General features: G+C 64.2%; 1 protein-coding gene across 5 annotated transcripts in view; it reads right to left on the reverse strand.

The window, feature by feature from the left end:
• Window positions 1-16,925, reverse strand: part of RGS12 (regulator of G protein signaling 12) — a 125,021-nt gene that overhangs the window by 5,287 nt on the left and 102,809 nt on the right. For 2 of the 5 annotated variants that reach the window (XM_069593285.1, XM_069593284.1), the window contains exons 5-17: window positions 15,089-15,258; window positions 14,610-14,702; window positions 13,827-13,970; window positions 12,519-12,698; window positions 12,077-12,230; window positions 10,371-10,447; window positions 8,541-8,735; window positions 8,237-8,310; window positions 7,723-7,849; window positions 5,606-5,702; window positions 4,300-4,370; window positions 3,840-3,993; window positions 1,918-2,349 (exon numbers count right to left, since the gene is read on the reverse strand). In XM_069593285.1, coding sequence (XP_069449386.1) covers window positions 1,918-2,349; window positions 3,840-3,993; window positions 4,300-4,370; window positions 5,606-5,702; window positions 7,723-7,849; window positions 8,237-8,310; window positions 8,541-8,735; window positions 10,371-10,447; window positions 12,077-12,230; window positions 12,519-12,698; window positions 13,827-13,970; window positions 14,610-14,702; window positions 15,089-15,258 — 1,968 coding nt within the window. Of the gene's footprint in view, window positions 1-892; window positions 2,350-3,839; window positions 3,994-4,299; window positions 4,371-5,605; window positions 5,703-7,722; window positions 7,850-8,236; window positions 8,311-8,540; window positions 8,736-10,370; window positions 10,448-12,076; window positions 12,231-12,518; window positions 12,699-13,826; window positions 13,971-14,609; window positions 14,703-15,088; window positions 15,259-16,925 lie in introns of those variants that run through there. The other 3 variants (XR_011257575.1, XR_011257574.1, XM_069593286.1) reach the window with 2 other exon arrangements.

Genomic DNA, 16,925 nt, shown 5'->3' on the forward strand with positions numbered 1-16,925 from the left:
GGGTCTCGGTGGCCACCCTCTAGGAAACAGCTCATAGCACCTAGAACTGGGAACGCACTGCAAACCTGCCGGCGGACCCCAAGAATAAGCACACTGGCCTAAGGGTGTCCGCAGTGCCCCACTGGCTGGGGAACCCCTGGTGCTGTTCTGAAGCACCAAGGTGAGTCCAAGGCTCATGGGAGAAGCACCGCCTAGGACACCCGAGGAGGCAAGCATCCAGGGCTCCCACCTCAGTGGGGATTGGGGGGCGGTGGGGGTGGCCGTGGTGGTCAGAAGCTACCGCCAGCACTGGCGTGACCCGGGTTCCTCCCCACCAGTGCACTGGGGTGGGTGGGGCGGATGGGGCTCAGATGGCCCTAGCGATGTGCTGGGAGACGCAGGGACCCACCGGTAACCCTGCGCAGGCTCTGGAGCGAGGAGCAGAAGACAGAGGTCGCACTGGGAAAACCGCGTGGGCTCGATGCCTGAGCGGAGTGTGGAGCCGGGGAGGACGTGGCTGGACCACAGGCAGCCAGCATGCCTGCGCTCCGGGTTCACAGGGGGCGAGGCGGAAGGATCCATCTGCCTCACGCAGCAGCGCCGGCACCCCCCCGCCCACCTTCAGCCATCCGACCCCTAACCCCCGGGCTCAAGGAGGGGAGAGCCATGCTCCCCGTGCGCTGTGTCTGCCCGTCCAGCACCGCCCCCCCAATCCCGCCCTTATGCAGCTCTGTCTGCAGACACACCCGAGGCGCCCAAGTGTATCTAGAGTGGTCTATTTTCAAAAGCCAGTATATTAAACAATGAATTACACGGAAATGTGCAGTGTTTGCCATGGATTAAAATACATCTATCGTTTTCTAAGGAGAAAATGGGTTTTCGAATGGAGGAGGAAAGAGTTTCCAAGCAGTCCGATGGTCAGACGTAGGGTTTATTTCTCCTGGAGGAGCACAGATGCGGCCGCACAGGTGTGCAGGGGAGACAGGGTCGCAGAGCAGGCCACATGCGAGGAGGAGCCCACCCACACAGCCGGTCCTCCAGAGCCACCCGGCGCACCGAGTCAGCCCACCGCGGCCCGGGGGCCCCAGAGATGTAGCTGCGGGTCCCGGAGGACCCGTCCCAGGCAGGACTCAGGCAAAGGGGGCCTTCCCGGAGCAGCCCACAGGGAAGGTCCGTGCACCCCAGGAGGCGAGGAGCCGCCCTGCGGGCGCGGCCCTCTGCAGGCGGAGCCGTGTGCCCCTGAGCCCCTTCTCCAGGAGGCCGGGGGCCTCGATTTCCCAGCTAACATTCATGCGTCCCGGGGCCGGCTCACGCAACACGTCCACGCTTCCGTCTGGCGGAACCGTGCTGACCTCCCGCGTGAGGGAACTCCAGGCCCGCGGGCCGCCACGTGCTCTGACCGATGTGCAGAGGGGGGGCAGTCCCCCGCGGCCGGACCTGGGGGTCACCGTGGGCCTCGGGCTCTAGGCCACACGGGGCTTGCTCAAGACACATTTTTTTTTCAGTCTTGAGATTAAAATACTGAAAGTGCTAGTGATCTAGATTGTAAAAATAACACACATTTTTCAGAAATCCCCAGGGCCTTGCTTGGTGGTGGCATTACCGCCCCGGACTGGGGAAAGGAGCAGGGGAGCGCCAGGGCCCGGTGGGGGCGCCACTCACGAGCGAGTGCCCGCTGCCCCCTCCCGCCGTCCTGGCCACTCTCCGACCTCAGCTGCGCTGGGTCCTCAGAGGGGGCGGGGCAGCCAGGACAAGCACGTCACCGAGGAGGAAGCACGCTGAACCCTCCCTCGAGAGACTCCGGGCGGGGGGGTTCACTTCCCACCGCCCTCTCGTTTTAATTGGAAACTGTGGACAACGCCAGCGCCAGGCAGACGGCGCGGGGCCAGCGGGAGGAGGGCAGTCAAAGGGGAGCAGGGGCGGCGCGCCCGGAAGTACCTGGTCTCGGAGGTGCGGCCGCGTCCCGCGGGGCGGGGGGCGGCGGCAGGAACGAGCTGTTGGGGCTGCTGATGTCCCCCTCCCCCGTGAGCGTCAGGTCGGCCACGTGCTCGCCCTCCTCGGTCTGGACGCTGCCGGCCTCCACTTCCTGTGCTGGCGGGCTGGGGGTCCCGGGGGCACCGAGGGGCAGGCTGTCGCCGGAGCCCGGGCTGCTGGCCGGGCTTTCTCGGGGCCGGGGTGCCCGCTCCTCCCCGTGACCCGTCACGGTTCTCGGGCCGAAGGCGTTGGCAGCGGCTGAAGGGGAGGGGGCGAGCCCTGGGGGGCTGGGGGGCAGACGCAGGAACTCGGGCAGCACGAGGTCCTCCTTCCTCAACAGCCCGCGCTGGTCGTCTGCTCTGCTGCTCTGAGCTTTGGAAATGAGCTCAAAAAACTCTGGCAAGAAATCCCACATTGACCAGGTTTTAGAGTGGGTCCCCTCTGGCCCAATGCAAGAGCGTGTCTAGAAAGTTCTGTCCCGCTGCCCCGGGGCCTCCCCACCCTCTAGCCTCCACCCAGAGCCCGGGAGGCTGCACGCCGCGGGCACGGTTCTGGCCCTCCCTGGACTGGCTCTGGGCGCCGGGGCAGCAGCCACCTGGTTCCCTTCTGAGCAGGGGGAAGCCGCTGACCATACACCACGGCCTGACAGAGCCAGGAGCCCAGGTGTCTGGCGCCGGTGAACTTGCGTGCGGGCGTCCTCGGGCACCACTTGGGCCTGTGAGCAATGCCTGGCCCTCGACCCCCTCCTGCAGTCCCGGCACCCCTGGCCAGGTACTGTACCTTCCTGGATGCCCCCACAACCTTTCCTGTTCTTGAAAGTGGAAGTGTTAGTCGCTCAGTCGTGTCCGACTCTTGGTGACCCCGTGGACTGTAGCCCCCCAGGCTCCTGGCCATGGGATTCTCCAGGGAAGAATACTGGAGTCGGGTGCCATGCGTTCCTCCAGACTGTCCCCACCCAGGGATCGCGCCGCGTCTCTTGTGTCTCCTGCACTGCCGGTGGGTTCTTTTTACGCCTAGCTCCACCTGGGAAGCCTGTTCTTACCGGGGTGGGTTCTCAGCTGTAACTCGAGTCCACCATCCCAGGTAGATGGTGTCTACACTGAGCCTTCTTGGGGTTCGCTTAGCTAACTAAGGTTACAGTCTTAGCTTCTGACCAACAAGGAGCCTGAAACCTCACACCTGAGGGCGCTCAGAAGGCGGGCGCTTCGGCGCAGGGGCGGCCGGGCAGCGCAGGAGCTGCGACGAGCCAGCCGAGCCAGCCGAGCGGAAGCGCTGCCGGGTTCAGCCGTTACAGGGCAGCTCAGAGCGGGGCTGCTCCTAGCGCTTCTCTGTGTTACAGGCTTCTGGAGAGAAAGCTTCCCGCCTCCCTGCCTCTCATGCGCTGCCCTCCTTCGTCCTGAGGTCCGGGGGCAGCGTGGGCGGCCAGCCCCACGGCCTGACACACAGCGTCTCCTCCTGACCTCTGAACAGGGCGGTCAGGCGCAGCCAGGGCTCCGCCTCCCCTGGGACCCGCCCCCGCGAGGGCCCGCCCCCTGGCAAAGGCCCGCCCCCTGGCAGGACCCGCCCCCTGACAGTATCCTCCCCTCGCGAGGGCCCGCCCCCTGACGAGGGCCCGCCCCAGGGACTCTGAGCCCTACCGCACTGTGAGGGGGACACAGAGATCACCACCTGTTGCAGCCCCCAGCGGGGGCTCCCTAACGCCCGAAGGGCCCGGCTCTCGGTCTGAAAACTGCGGCTTTAGTAAGGATACACCGACAGCTGCAGGCCCAGGCGGGTGACTTCTCAGTGTGAAGGGGGCACAGTCACCCCAGTGGCATAACCCAGAGAAGGTTCTAGGGATCCTACACATTCATGAAAAACGTGCAAGTTTTAAAAAGTACACGTACCCTCTGCTTCGTCCAAATTAATTTTCTGATATTTTTTTTTCCCAATCTTTGCAATAGATTCTTCTCTCTTTGAAAGCCGGGGCTCCCTAGCATTCTTCCCATTTTCTCCTTTAATTTTAATAGAATTAGACTTGCCTAGCGTCCTCTCCTCTCCCTGTGTCAGAAGGAAAGTCAAAGTTCCACTCACGTTGCAGACACGACAGCACGTTCATCAGTTACATAACAGGGGACTTGGAAACAGACTGCGCGGATTTGGACTTCACATGAGTGGCAGAAGTCAATTGCAATAAAGACTGCGTGTGAGGCACACACCCGCCCAGCAATCCCCAGGCCAGTGGGAGCGGGCAGCACAAAGGCGCCCTAGAAGAACCCCCCACCCTGGGGCGCAGGCCCGACCGGAGCAGAGAGCCGCGGGGGCCGCCACCCCGAGCACTGCAGGTGCAGGGCGAGGGGCAATTACCGTAGCCGAGTGATTCCTGGAGCTGGCATTTACAGCTGTGCTCTGTCTGACCGGCGCACTTCTCTGTTTATCTGTGGATGCCGAACACAGTTGAGATAGACTTTATACTGCAGTGAACTGCACACCCATCTCCAGATCAATACAATGATGTTTATACATCCTTGAGAGCAAAGCTGCACAGAAGCCAAAAAGGGCCTCTGAAAGGGCCTCCTGGGGACTGTTTGGCACGAGCACCTTTACAAAGCGGGAGGCTCTCACATTCATTACGTGTTTTCAACCAAGGCCACTGCCCCAAGTCAGGGCCACAGGCTGGCCCCCAGCCCTCCCGGTACACGGCCGCTGCTCTGGACCAGGACGGGCCGGCGCAGACCTGCCGTCCCATCTGCAGGCAGCATTCCGCACACACCTGCCTGCGGCTGCACCTTCTGACTTACCTGTGCACACACGCCAGGGGGTCTGACCACATCAGACCCTGGAGGGGGTGCTGAGCACCCGCACCCTGCTCAGGCCACTCGTCCCCAAGACCGGCCGCTGGGCAAAGGGAGAGCGCACTGCAATCTCAGAACCCAGATGGGCCCAGAGAGGGACGAGGGGCTGCGCTGGAGCCCCAAGGGCAGAGAGGCCAGCACAGCGCACGTCACCCAGGGAGTGACCAGCGCCCCACTTCAGAGCTGAGTCAGCCCGGGAAAAGGATGGGGCAGCTCCTGGCACGGCCCTCCGCTCGCCCTGTTCAGTGGACTCCAGGGGGTCCCTGCAGGAGACACGGCCCCGCTACCCTCCGCCTGGGAGGGGCTGAGTGGTCCGGGGAGTGCCGGTCCCTCCAGGTGACCTGACAGCGGGGATCACTCTCCCTGAGAAGCCGCACGGTCAAGGTCAAGGCCAAGGCCAAGGCAGCGAGCGTGGGGAGAGCTCCTCAAACCACTGCCGCCTGGTGCACAGGCCCTCGTCACCGCCCCACCAAGCCCCACCTCAGCCACCGCTGGGTCCGGAGCAGCAGCAACGCCCTGGGGTCCCGGGCCCTTGTGCAGAGGATGGGGGGCCCCAGGAGCAGAGCACGTTCCAGGGCGCATTGGGGTGCCCCGGGCAGTCCCGGGGTCTCGGCAGGTCTTGTTGCCCTTCTCCCAGCAGAGACTTGCTCAGCGAGGCCCCAGCGCTCCTGCCCACAGTCAGACGCCCGTCAGGCTTGAGCTCAGCCATGGCGGGGAGCTGCCAGGCCCCGGGAGACCCTAAAGCCATGAGCACCCCTCTGCGGAGGCACGCTGAGACCCGGACAGCAGAGCCCGGGACCCAGCATCTCTCCGCTCACCTTTCCCTCGGGAGGGGTCCTTCTCCTCCAAGATGACCCGCTGTCCATCCAGACTCGAGATGGGGGCCCCAAGGTCCAGGGGCTCCTTCTCTCCACTCTAGAGGCAGAGACGGTGTAATGAGCAGCCCACGCAGGCTGGAGCTCTCCCGAACAACCCCATGTGGTCCTTCTGCCAGCAAGACCACCCCAGGCTTGATGGAGTCACACAGGCCTGCTGACCCCAGGTCCTGCCACCTCGGCAGGGCTGCCCGCAGACTCCTGACGTGGAGTGACATGGATCCCAAGCGCTGGCAGGCCTGCCCAAGTGCAGGCACCCTGAGGAACCCACGTGAATGGAGCTACCACCCAGAGCCAGCTGCGGGCTACACCGAGTCGGGTTGAAGACTCAGGGGTGGGGGTCACGTGGTGGTACCACTAACAGCTGTGTCCCCAAGTCAAGCTGGCCGAAGCCTCAGGACCACTCTCAGCCTGGAGGGGGCGACCCCCAGCCCACCTCGCTGGTCCTCAGTGTGCCAGGAAGCGCGTGTGGGGCTTCTCGCCCCTCCCTGAGAGCAGGAAGCAGGCAGGTCTGAGGCCCAGGGTCCTGCCCTTCTCCCCTGGGAGACTGTTTTGTTGTTCGAGTCCCGCAGCTTCTGTCAAAAAACAATCTGAACATGCAGTCGTCCAGCCAAAGCTCCAGCCAAGTGGGAAGCAGACAAGCGGTCCACATGGCTCACAACCTCCTGGCCTCGGCGGCCCACAGCTCGCCCAGGAGGGTCCGAGAGAGGTTCCCAGGGCAGCCATAGCCTCGCATTCTGCCCTCCCCAGTTCCCCCGGCCCCTCCCCTGCAGCGGCTGGACCGCCCTTCTGGCTCAGGCCCCAGCAGGGAAGGAGCCCTGCTCGCCAGCCAGCCGCCCCCCCCGGGACAGAAGCCCCACAGCGACCCCATGAGCAAGCTGCCCTGACTCCCCCACTTTACAGACAGGGCTACAGGCACAAAGCGTTAGCTACGGCTTAGGGTCACAGACAAGGGAGGGCAGGGGGGCCACGTGGCACCCAGGCCGTGCCCTCTCCATCGAGCATATGCTAGAGTCTAGATTCTGCGGCAGCGCTCCCCCCATCCCCTCCCCCACTGTCCCAAGCTGGTGGGGGGAGCCCTGGGTTCCCCTCAGGACTGGTCCTCTGGCTCACTCCAAAATTTCTAAACAATTGTGGAGCTCATCTCAGAGAAAATAAAAATCCTAAAAATACTTGCAACTGTAGTTCTGATACAGGATATTTTGTAAAGAAAGGAGAACACAGGCCAATGGGCCACAGGTGCGTGCTCAGTCGCTTCAACGTGTCCGACTCTTCGTGACCCCATGGACTGTAGCCCACTGGGTTCCTCTATGCATGGGATTCTCCAGGCAAGAAGTGGTTTGCCATTCCTCCTGGAGTAGGTTGCCAATTCCTCCTCCAGGGGATCTTCCCTACCCAGGGACCTGTGTTTCCTGTGACTCCTACGTTGCAGGCGCATTCTTTACCGCTGAGTCATGGGAAAGCCCCCAGTGGGTCCCGAGTCACATCTCAAAGCAAACACATGGCGCGTGTGGGGACAGGTCCGAGGCTGCTGGCCCCAGTCTCCCCAGACACCCTCCGGCAACACGGTGGGGCTCTGCCCTGTCCCTCCTTAATCCGTTCACTAAGTAACCCGACGGCCGGCTGGGAAATGCCAGAGCGCCAGCAGGCCCTCGGCGTGTGGGCAGCCGGGCAGTTAGCGGGCACATGAGGGGCTGGTGTGGATGGATCGGGCAGCTCCCGCCCTTGAACTGAGGTCAGGTGTGCAAATGGCGGGAGGCTGCAGGATTTCCCTTTGTTTCTTTTCTTGGCCTCCTTGGGCCAAAACCCCCAAATCTCAACCCAAGCCCAGAGGGCACAACGGAGGTACAAACAGCAAGCGTTTCCACTGCAGGGTGAGAAGCAGGTGGGCGCGGGTGACGACCTCCCAGGGCTCCGGGCACTGCCAGCCATTCCTCGCCCCCCTTGCGATGCCGCAGCTCTGTGGACGACTGGGGGCAAACTGTGTCCCGGCAGGCAGGCGCTCGTGGGCAGCTTGGTACACAGAGGGCCCTGGGTCCCTGGTCAGCCTGGTCACTCACCAGCCGGGCCACCAGCTCATTCAGGCGCAGGCCGTACTTGGCCGCCACGGGACGCAGCACCTCCGTGACGGGCTTGCTGGGCTTCGCCTTGAGTCCCACCGATCGGTTAATCGGCACCAGATCCAGCCTGGGCAGACGGGGAGAAACAAGCACACCTCTGCCACGTGTGCGTGCAACCCTCACGCCGACGCTCTCCCTCGAGAGCACAGCAGCACCCACGGAGTTCCACAGGGAGAGCCTGCGGGGGGCTTCTCCAGGGCCTGGGGGCTGCCAGGGCGGTCACAGCCAGCAAGGAGCGGCCACCCCGCGGGACGGCCCTGTGCTGGTGCAGCCCGACGGGGGTCACCGGCAGGGAGCGTGACCCTCTGGCCCCGGGCGCTCCTGCCCCTTCCAAGCTCACAGTGGGGGTGTTGGCCCTCCAGTCCCAGCAGAGTGGAGGCCAGCAGAGCAAGTGGTCAGAAATGGCCCTGTGGCTCCGGAAACCTTATGGAACCAGCAGCTGCGCTTCTCTTACCGGAATAAAGTGCGTTTTTCTAGGCGCAGGTCCCGGGACTCCAAGATGCTGCTGTCCTGGTGCAGCACGAGAGGCTTCGCGCACACGGAAGGGACAGAGAGGGCCGTCAGCGGGGCCGGGCGCTCGGCCGCGGGGGCACGGCACCGCTGCTGAGCCCGGAGAGGGCTGCCTGCAGAGGCAGCTCACAGCCGGGCCGGGCTCCCGGCCGGGCCTCCGGCAGAGGCGAGTGGACAGACAGGGGTGGGCCGGCCCCCCACGGGACAGGCACCCCCCGGAGAAAGGCCCAAGGTCCCCGCAGCCGCACCTTGTCCCCGCCCGCCAGGAAGAGGTCCACGGCAGCCCCGTTGATGCCGTGCCGCTCGCAGAGCCCGGCCAGCACGTCCTTGATGGAGAGCCCGGCCCTGACCAGCACCACGCAGGCCGTCCCATCAGGCAGCTGGATGCTGCAGTGCTTGGCCGGCTTGTCCCGCTCGGGCGCGAGGGTCCTGCAGGCCTCTGGCTGGGGGCAGGGAGACACGGGGGTGGGCACAGGGCGGGGTGCTCGGGCAGGGCGGGCGCTGCTTGCGCATGCGGGCAGGGCAGCAGGGCGCCCCCCGTGCACACCCAGCTCCAGCACTCGAGCACACGACCCGTTCTGACAAATGCACGCTGCGTCGCAGGGCCTCCAGCCGACACGGGAGGGAGCCAGCGTCTCTCTCAGCGCCGGCCGGACAGGCCCACCCTCCAACCTCTGGGTCTAACTCTCACAAGGGTTAGGCTGACAGCTAACCACATGGCTTTCCTGCTCAGAACAGGACAGGTCTTTCCACTGTGGTTTTTTGGGGCCGGTGGTGGCCTCCCTGACCCACAAGCACATGGAGCCCCCTCTGGAGCCCCGGGGGGCCACTTGGGGACCACGAGCTGCACTGCCTGCCTGCCACTCAGTCTGGGGGCCGCGGACACGAGGTGGGCTGGACCAGTGCTGAGGGCCTGCGGCCCAACCCCTGCTGCTTCTGGTCCCTTTTCTGGCTCTTTCTGCCCAACCTCCCAGGACAGGAGGCCTTTCTGGGAGGGGCAGGCTGACAGACAGCAGGGCGAGGTGCGACGGCCTGGCTGAGGCTCAGGGGCAGCAGCACTCGTCCGAGGTCAGAGGAGCAGGTGGGGGTAGGCGGCGTCGGGTAACAAGGGCCCCAGGCCCTTCCTCCGGGTGGGAGGCTGGGGGCTGCAGCCTGCGGGGCCCACAGCCCGGGCCCCATGGTGGGGAGCCCTGTCTGCCAGTGGAAGGGGCCGGGACAGAGCAGGGCTGCGGTGTCTGCGTGGTGCGGGAAGAGGCGAGCCCGGGTGCACTCAGAGCCGGGTCGCAGGGCAGGGCAGGAGCCATCCAGCGGCCTAGCTCCCCGGGCAGACCCCAGGTCCCTCCGAGATGTTCCTCCAGGTCCCTGAGCCACAGGAGCCCCGCCTGCCGGAAGGGGCTCCCCACACACATCCTCCTAAGGTCTGACCTACCCTGCTCCTCAGGTTCGTAACATACTCTCCTCCTGGGGTCGGAAAATCCCTTTCACCCAAATGGAAAACTAGTCTGTAGGTGGCAGACGGATAGAAAACGGCCCCCAAGTGCCCTCCTCAGGCGCACGTGTGATACAGCGGCCCTTTGAAGCCGCTGCGCTGCGGGGGCAGGGTCTAGCTGACAGCTCTACCCGGTGCTGCCTCAGCTGGAGAAGGACGCATCCTGCGTTAACCGCTGCCTGACCATTTCAGGAGACTAGGCTCCTGACAACAGGGTTTTCCAAAGCTGGCGTTAGACAGCAGCTAAGAGGCCAGCCGGTCCGCCGACGCCTCCTCCACGTCACTGGAAGTGGGGGCCTGGCGGGCAGCTCAGCAGGGTGAGGGGCGTGGGGCTGGGCAGGTCGGGCACCACTCCCTGTGTATGGGCACGGCCGCGGGGCATCTGAGCTCACGGCCCTGCGGGCGTGCAGACGCCAAGACAAAGACGAGCACCTGCTGCTCCCGTGGGCGTCCAAAGACACGTGCCCGCGAGAACAAAGGCTGGGAAATAAAGCCCGAGATATTCTCGGTGCTCCAGGGCGCCCTCCCGCCCATCCCCGCTCCTCCCAGAAGCCCCATGGACAAGGGCGGCAGCCCTGCAGGCACTCACCAGGTCCAGGCTCCCGGCCGAGGACACAGAGCCCTGTGACTCCCGGCGGCCCAGGCCCCCATTGGCGTGCAGGGCGTCTGTGGGGACACGGGCACTCAGGACACGCGACTGCACCGGCCGCACACCTCCTCACTTCACGCAGCCACCCCCCGAGCATGGCCGGACCCCCACACCCCCAGTGGCTCAGGCTGGACAGACGTGCTCGGAGGACCGGAGCCTGGCACCTAGCAGAGCCGGGAGCCCGACCCAGGCCTCTGCTCTGTCTGCGGCCCTGCGCCCCCCACCCCCTACCCCTGCCCCTGCCTCACAGTCAACACACAAGCGAGTGCAGGGCCTTGCAGCCCCTCACTCATCCGCAACTGTTATCTCTGCACGCGGCTTAACATGCAGCGGGTCACTGCAGCTTCACTGTCAGCTCCCGGGAAGTCCTGAACCAGCGATGGTCACACTGTCTGACGTCACTAACGGAGCTAATTATGGTCTGAAAGTTGCGACTACTCTGCCACTGAAAGGCCCTTCCAGAGCACAGCGCCGACTCCCGGATCAGGCCTCTGTGCAGGGCCCTGGGGCTGAGCAGGGGCTCGACTACACAGAGGCCCCCAGGGTCCATCGACCACCTTCCTAAAGCAAACGGCCAGGCGACCGAGTCAGAACTCCTGGGGAGGGCCCTGGACTCAGGGTTTAGCGCCTTTCCAGGTGGCTCTCTGAATATCGGGGTGTGGGGGCCCTGGCCTCCTGGGGTCCTGCCTGGGGGCACAGCCCTAGAGAGGCAGGCACGCCCCCATCTCGGGTCCTCGGGGGTCCCTGACCCCACTGACCACGGCACCCCCATCCCCTAGTCGTCCGCCCTTCCTTATGGCAGGACTGCTGTCCCAGCGGCTCCAGCTGGCCTGGAGCCTGAGGGCCCCACCAGGCGCATAGCCTCCCCCAGCCCTCTGTAAAAGGGGCACAAGGCTTGATTCGCGGGCTGCTCCGAGGAGGAGACGAGCACACTCTACACACCGCCCAGCACAGCGTAGGCCCCTGGCCGCGGGGAGGCCACCTCCACCCCATCCTCAGCTGCTCCCTGTCTGAGCCCCCGATGGGCTCCAGGTCTAAGCACGGGGACCAGGCCTGAAGCCTCCAGGTTACTTGCTGCAAAATAACCCCGCTCACGGCAGTCTGTGGAAGCGGCCCCATCCTCTGCTGCCCTGCCACCTCCTCCCAGCAACACCCCCGCCCCCCTCACCCTCTCTTCTCAGCCACACGAGAAAGAAGCATGGGGGAAAAGCTCTAGAATGCTGACCTTTAAGAACTGCAATAATAAAATGACGATTTTGAAAATGCCTGATAACCGAGCTATGGTGTCACATTTTCTTTAAAAAATGACAAAGGCTCACGGACCCTGGCACACCGCAGGAAAGCAAGAGCTGTCTGGGTGGACGGAAGGCAGACACCTGTGTTCCCCTCTTTTCCCCTGGCTGTATCCTCCAAACTTTCTACAAAGAGCATCTATGACTGCCCGGGCAAGACGGGGACTGAGTGGCAGGCACGAGGCCCCCGCAGGGCACCCAGGCTGGGGGGCAGGGGCGGGACACACCCTGTGCCTCTCAGAGGATCTGGAGCCGCCCTACAGCCCCCGCTGGCCGCCCCTCGGGCCAGCTCACAGCACAGCCCGCGCTGGCTCCTCCGCGCCCCTGCCCCCCCGCACAGGACACACCACGAACCGTTCGGACGGTCGCCGTGGTCCTTCTTCTTCTGGGAGCGCCCAGTGCTCCTGGTCCGCGACCACGAGAAGAACGCGCCTTTCCGCTTCCTCTCGCTGTCCTCGTCCCCCAGCTCTTCGTTCAGGGACCGTCCTGATTTCGATTTTCCACTCAACTGCCGTCAAAGGGAAAGCGCTATTAAAACAGTGTGATGCTGCTGTGCTGTCTCAGGAGACACAGGGGAAGGGAAGCGGGGCGGAACGCCCAGGCGGGGCTGCCGAGGGAGGTGCAGCCCCGCCAGCCCCTCCAGACCGGCAGCTGGCGCCCGCCCGCCCCGCCCGGAGCGGCGGGAGCACAGCCAGAGCGCGCCTTTCAGGTTCTGCGAGTGAGAGAAGACGCCAACAGGGACGTCTGCTGTCTGCAGAGCGCCCTCCCAGGGAAGGCCGGCACGTGGGACGGGCACCTTCTTGGGCGTGGACGTGTTGGAGTGGTCTGAGCTGGCACTGTGCTTGGAGGCGGGGCTGCTGGGGACCTGCTGCGCGTCGGGCAACGGGCGGCCCTCCACCTCCGCCAGGATGCACTCTTGGTACAGCGGGGATTTCAGGAACCGTGTGTAGCTGTCGAACTTCATCAGGTTGAAGATCTGCTGGGAAGACGCGGCACCGTCCCGTCACACACAGAACTGGACCCTCAGGCCCAAGGGGCAGGCCTCTTCCCAGAGCCCCTCGTCTCCTCTGGAAGGGTCACCTAGGCTCCTCAACATGTGGTCACCCTTCTCATAACACACCAGCCCCTGGGGTCACGCTTACAACCAGCCCGTTCCAACACCTACATGAAGCCAGCACCTGAGGGGACTCAGGACAGCCAAGGACAGTCGTGAAGAACCTTGACTTTGTTAAATAAGAACGAAACCAAAGGCAACCGGAACGTAAAGAAAGTGAGACGTGCCGTGAAGATACTTTCCTCCGGGGCTTCCCTGGTGGCCCAGCGGCTAAGGCTCCAGGGTTCCAACACAGGAGGCTCGGGTTCAACCCCCAGTCAAGGAACTAGATCCCACACGCTGCAGCTAAGGCCCGGTGCAGCCAAATATATAAGTACATATGAAAAAAGAAAACACCTTTCTCCATTTGTTTCACCTTTGTGACTAGGCAACAGAAGGAACCTCTGCTGAGGCCAGTGGACAAGTTCTCTGACAGCGGGTCCGAGTGGATGTGGCCTCTGACAGCGGGTCCGCGTGGACGCGGCCTCTGACAGCGAGGTCCGCGTGGACGCGGCCTCTGACATCGGGTCCGCGTGGACGCGGGCTCTGACAGCGAGGTCCGCGTGGACGCGGCCTCTGACAGCGGGTCCGCGTGGACGCGGCCTCTGACAGCGGGGTCCGTGTGGACGTGGCCTCTGACAGCGGGTCCTGACAGCGGGTCCGCATGGACGCGGCCTCTGACAGCGGGGTCCGCGTGGACGCAGGCTCTAACACTACGTCCCCCACACACTTCTCATCATCGTGATGTCCTAAAGCTGAAAAGACCCAAACACCTAGGAGCTCTGTGTATGTCGATGCCCATGAACCTGTGATCGCGCGCAGATGCGTACAGAGAGGAGCCAACAGACAGGGACGCGGTGACGGGTCTTCCTGCTCCAGGCCCTGCTGCACCCTGGCCCTGCGATGGGAGCCCAGTGTGGGGAGGGCGCCACTCCACTTGCTGCAGGCGGCTGGCGCCTGCGGGGGCGACACTCCAGGGCCCCACTCCCCCGCCCCTGCCGGGGCCATCACCTGGAGCTGCTGCTCCTTGAACATGTCGGGGTGGGGGGCGCTGAGGATGTCGTCCGCCAGCTGGGCCTGACTGTCGATGTTGACCGGCGTGGTGGCCTTGCTGCTCAGGAACTTACCGAAGATCTCGCGGGCCCTGTAGGAGAGCTGACGGGGCAGCGTGTGAGCCGGACACACAGACCACACATGTCTTTCGGGCCTGCCCACTGCTGCAGCCCCAGCGGCTGAAATGGCTGCAGGCCCTGGAGACACATCTTGGGACCTGACGACCATCTCTTGGTTGGAATCTGACTGAAAGAGCCAGCTGGCACGAAACTTTCCAATAAATCGGCTCCTCTCCAAGTTCCGTCCAAGGGCAATCCGCATGCTCGGAAGACCTGAGCTGGGGCTCCTGACGCGTGGGCCCCGCGGCACCGAGCGTGGGGGGCAGGCCACCTCAAGGCAGGTCGCGCCGGGACCCCGCCCGCCCCATGCGGCCTGCACATGGCCGCCCAGACAGAAGCTCCTGGAAGGCGCCCCCACCCCCAGATTCTCTCCCCGCTCCCCCTCCACACTGGGCAGCAGGCAGCACATGTGCTGAGGAAGCGTCAGGGCTCCAAGCGTTTACGCAAAAGCTAAGTTTAGGCAAAATTAAATATCACATATATTAAGAAACACTCTGAAAGAGGCATTTTTTTAATGGTGTGAAAGTATTTGTGCGTGGACTTTTCAGACCACACTAGGTGTGAACCTCCGCTGAAAACACCCGCCCCCCAACCCCCCCACGTCCCCGCCTGAGGAACCTACCTCCTTTTTGTCGTGTGCGGGAACATGGTTAAAGTATTCGCAGGCCTGCCAGAACAAAATGTTTTCTTCACTGAACTCCTTCCTTAGAAAATCCTAAGGAAAACACCATTGATTAACCGTCACACGGTCGTCAGAAGAGGGCCAGTCAGTGGCGGGGGGACCTCCCCGTCCTGTGCTCTCTCTTCCCTACTTTACTCTGATTTTCCTCCTTTCACAGAAACCAGAGGTGCCAAGTGCCTCTCCAGAGTTTCCCTAAAGATAAACCCAAAGGCTGGGGACGCCCGAGGAGCTGAGCATCCCTCCCGAAGGCCAGCCCGGCTGGCAGGCAGCTGCTGAGGGTTCACGGAGGCCCTGACGCAGCAGAGAGAGGCTCCCTCTGACCCTGGAACTGAGTGTCTGGGGCTGAGGCAGGAGGAGGAGACGCCTGCCCTGCCTGCCCAGTCCTGCTGGAGGGGGTGCCTGCTGCCCGTCAGACTCACGGAGAAGTAGCGGACGCCGAGTGGGTCCTGCAGAAGGCGCTCGAAGGACACGGCCCAGCTGGCCACTCTCCGCTCGCGCAGACGCCGGCAGCTCTGCACGCTGGGCAGGCTGGCATTGCTGCTCAGGCTGTGGTTGCTCACGCAGTCCTTCAGGTCGGCGCCGGTCAGCTCTGCGGGCCACACACACCTCGCTCACTGCGGCCCCTGCCCTCCCGCCCGCCGCCTCCCCGAGCTGTGCCCTCTGGGCGGGGGGAGGCCCACGCTGCCGCTATGCTGTCCGGGCACCCGGGGACGAGACGGAACGCACCTCCTGCGGCAGAGGCGCACCCCGACAAGGGCACCCCTGGGTCACGGCCGACCTGGCTGCGGGCGCCACAGGGAGGGAGCACTGAGTCTGCCAGGGTCCCGAGGCACCCGGAGCCGGGGCCGGCTGATGGTGGGCAGAGCAGAGGGCAGGGGCACGGGCGGGTTCCCAGGACCCGGAGAGGCATGCACGTCACTCAGCACGCCACGGTGCCCAGCAGGGAGCAGGGCCCACACACATAACCGCCCGGACCTGCTCTGCTGGAGCCCGACACACAGAACCCCAAAAGGAGAGCTCTGCTTCTGTGTGCACTGACCAGAAACACTCTCACCACGCGCACTGGCACACTCACAGGCCGGCTCACGCACACACACTGACACACTCACAGGCCAGCTCACGCACACACGCTGACACACTCACAGGCCGGCTCACATACACACACAGACACACTCACAGGCCAGCTCACGCACACACACTGACACACAGGCCAGCTCACACACACACACTGACACACTCACACGCCGGCTCACACACACACTGACACACTCACAGGCCGGCTCACACGCACACACAGACACACTCACAGGCCGGCTCACGCACACACACTGACACACAGGCCAGCTCACACACACACACTGACAGGCCGGCTCACACACACACGCTGACACACTCACAGGCCGGCTCACACACTGGCACACTCACAGGCCGGCTCACATACACACACTAACACACTCACAGGCCGGCTCACGCACACACGCTGACACACTCACAGGCCGGCTCACACACACACTAACACACTCACAGGCCGGCTCACGCACACACACTGACGCACACATAGGCAGGCTCACACACACACACTCCCCTCCCTCCCTGAGTCTGGGGTCTTAGAAGACCCCATGGTTCCACGGTTGACTGAACCCCAGAGAAGCTCACCCCCCGAGCCAACCTCTGCTCCTGATACACTTCCCCACGTGTGCTTCATCAGATCTGGACAAAACCGAGTGTGGAGGTCCATGGGGACAACTACACAAGACAGAGGCAGCCCACCCCACCCGGCACCAGACCCGCTGCACACCGCGTCCCGAGCGGGCTGCAAGCAGCTGCTGCTGCAGGAGCGTCCACTCCACCCCGGTCACCAGGGGGCGCTGCAGGCCAGCGGTGGCACAGGACACACCCGTCACCAGGGGGCGCCGCGGGCCAGCGGTGGCACAGGACACACCCGTCACCAGGGGGCGCTGCAGGCCAGCGGTGGCACAGGACACCCCGGTCACCAGGGGGCGCCGCGGGCCAGGGGTGGCACAGGACACCCCGATCACCAGGGGGCGTGGCGGGCCAGCGGTGGCTGCCTGGACAGTAACGGGGCAGGGCTCTCCCAGCGCACTCCAGAACAAACCCCACGTGGCCCAAAGATTCAGGCATGAACGGTGAAGGCAGAGAAACACTGGCAGGGAGCACAGGAGAGCCCCCAAAATGCCGAGTGGGCACACCCGGAGCGGGGGAAAGACTCGGAGTCTCCGTGTGTGAGCACAGGCG

The sequence above is a fragment of the Ovis canadensis genome, chromosome 6, assembly GCF_042477335.2.
Source record: "Ovis canadensis isolate MfBH-ARS-UI-01 breed Bighorn chromosome 6, ARS-UI_OviCan_v2, whole genome shotgun sequence".
In the NCBI taxonomy this organism is placed as follows: domain Eukaryota; kingdom Metazoa; phylum Chordata; class Mammalia; order Artiodactyla; family Bovidae; genus Ovis; species Ovis canadensis.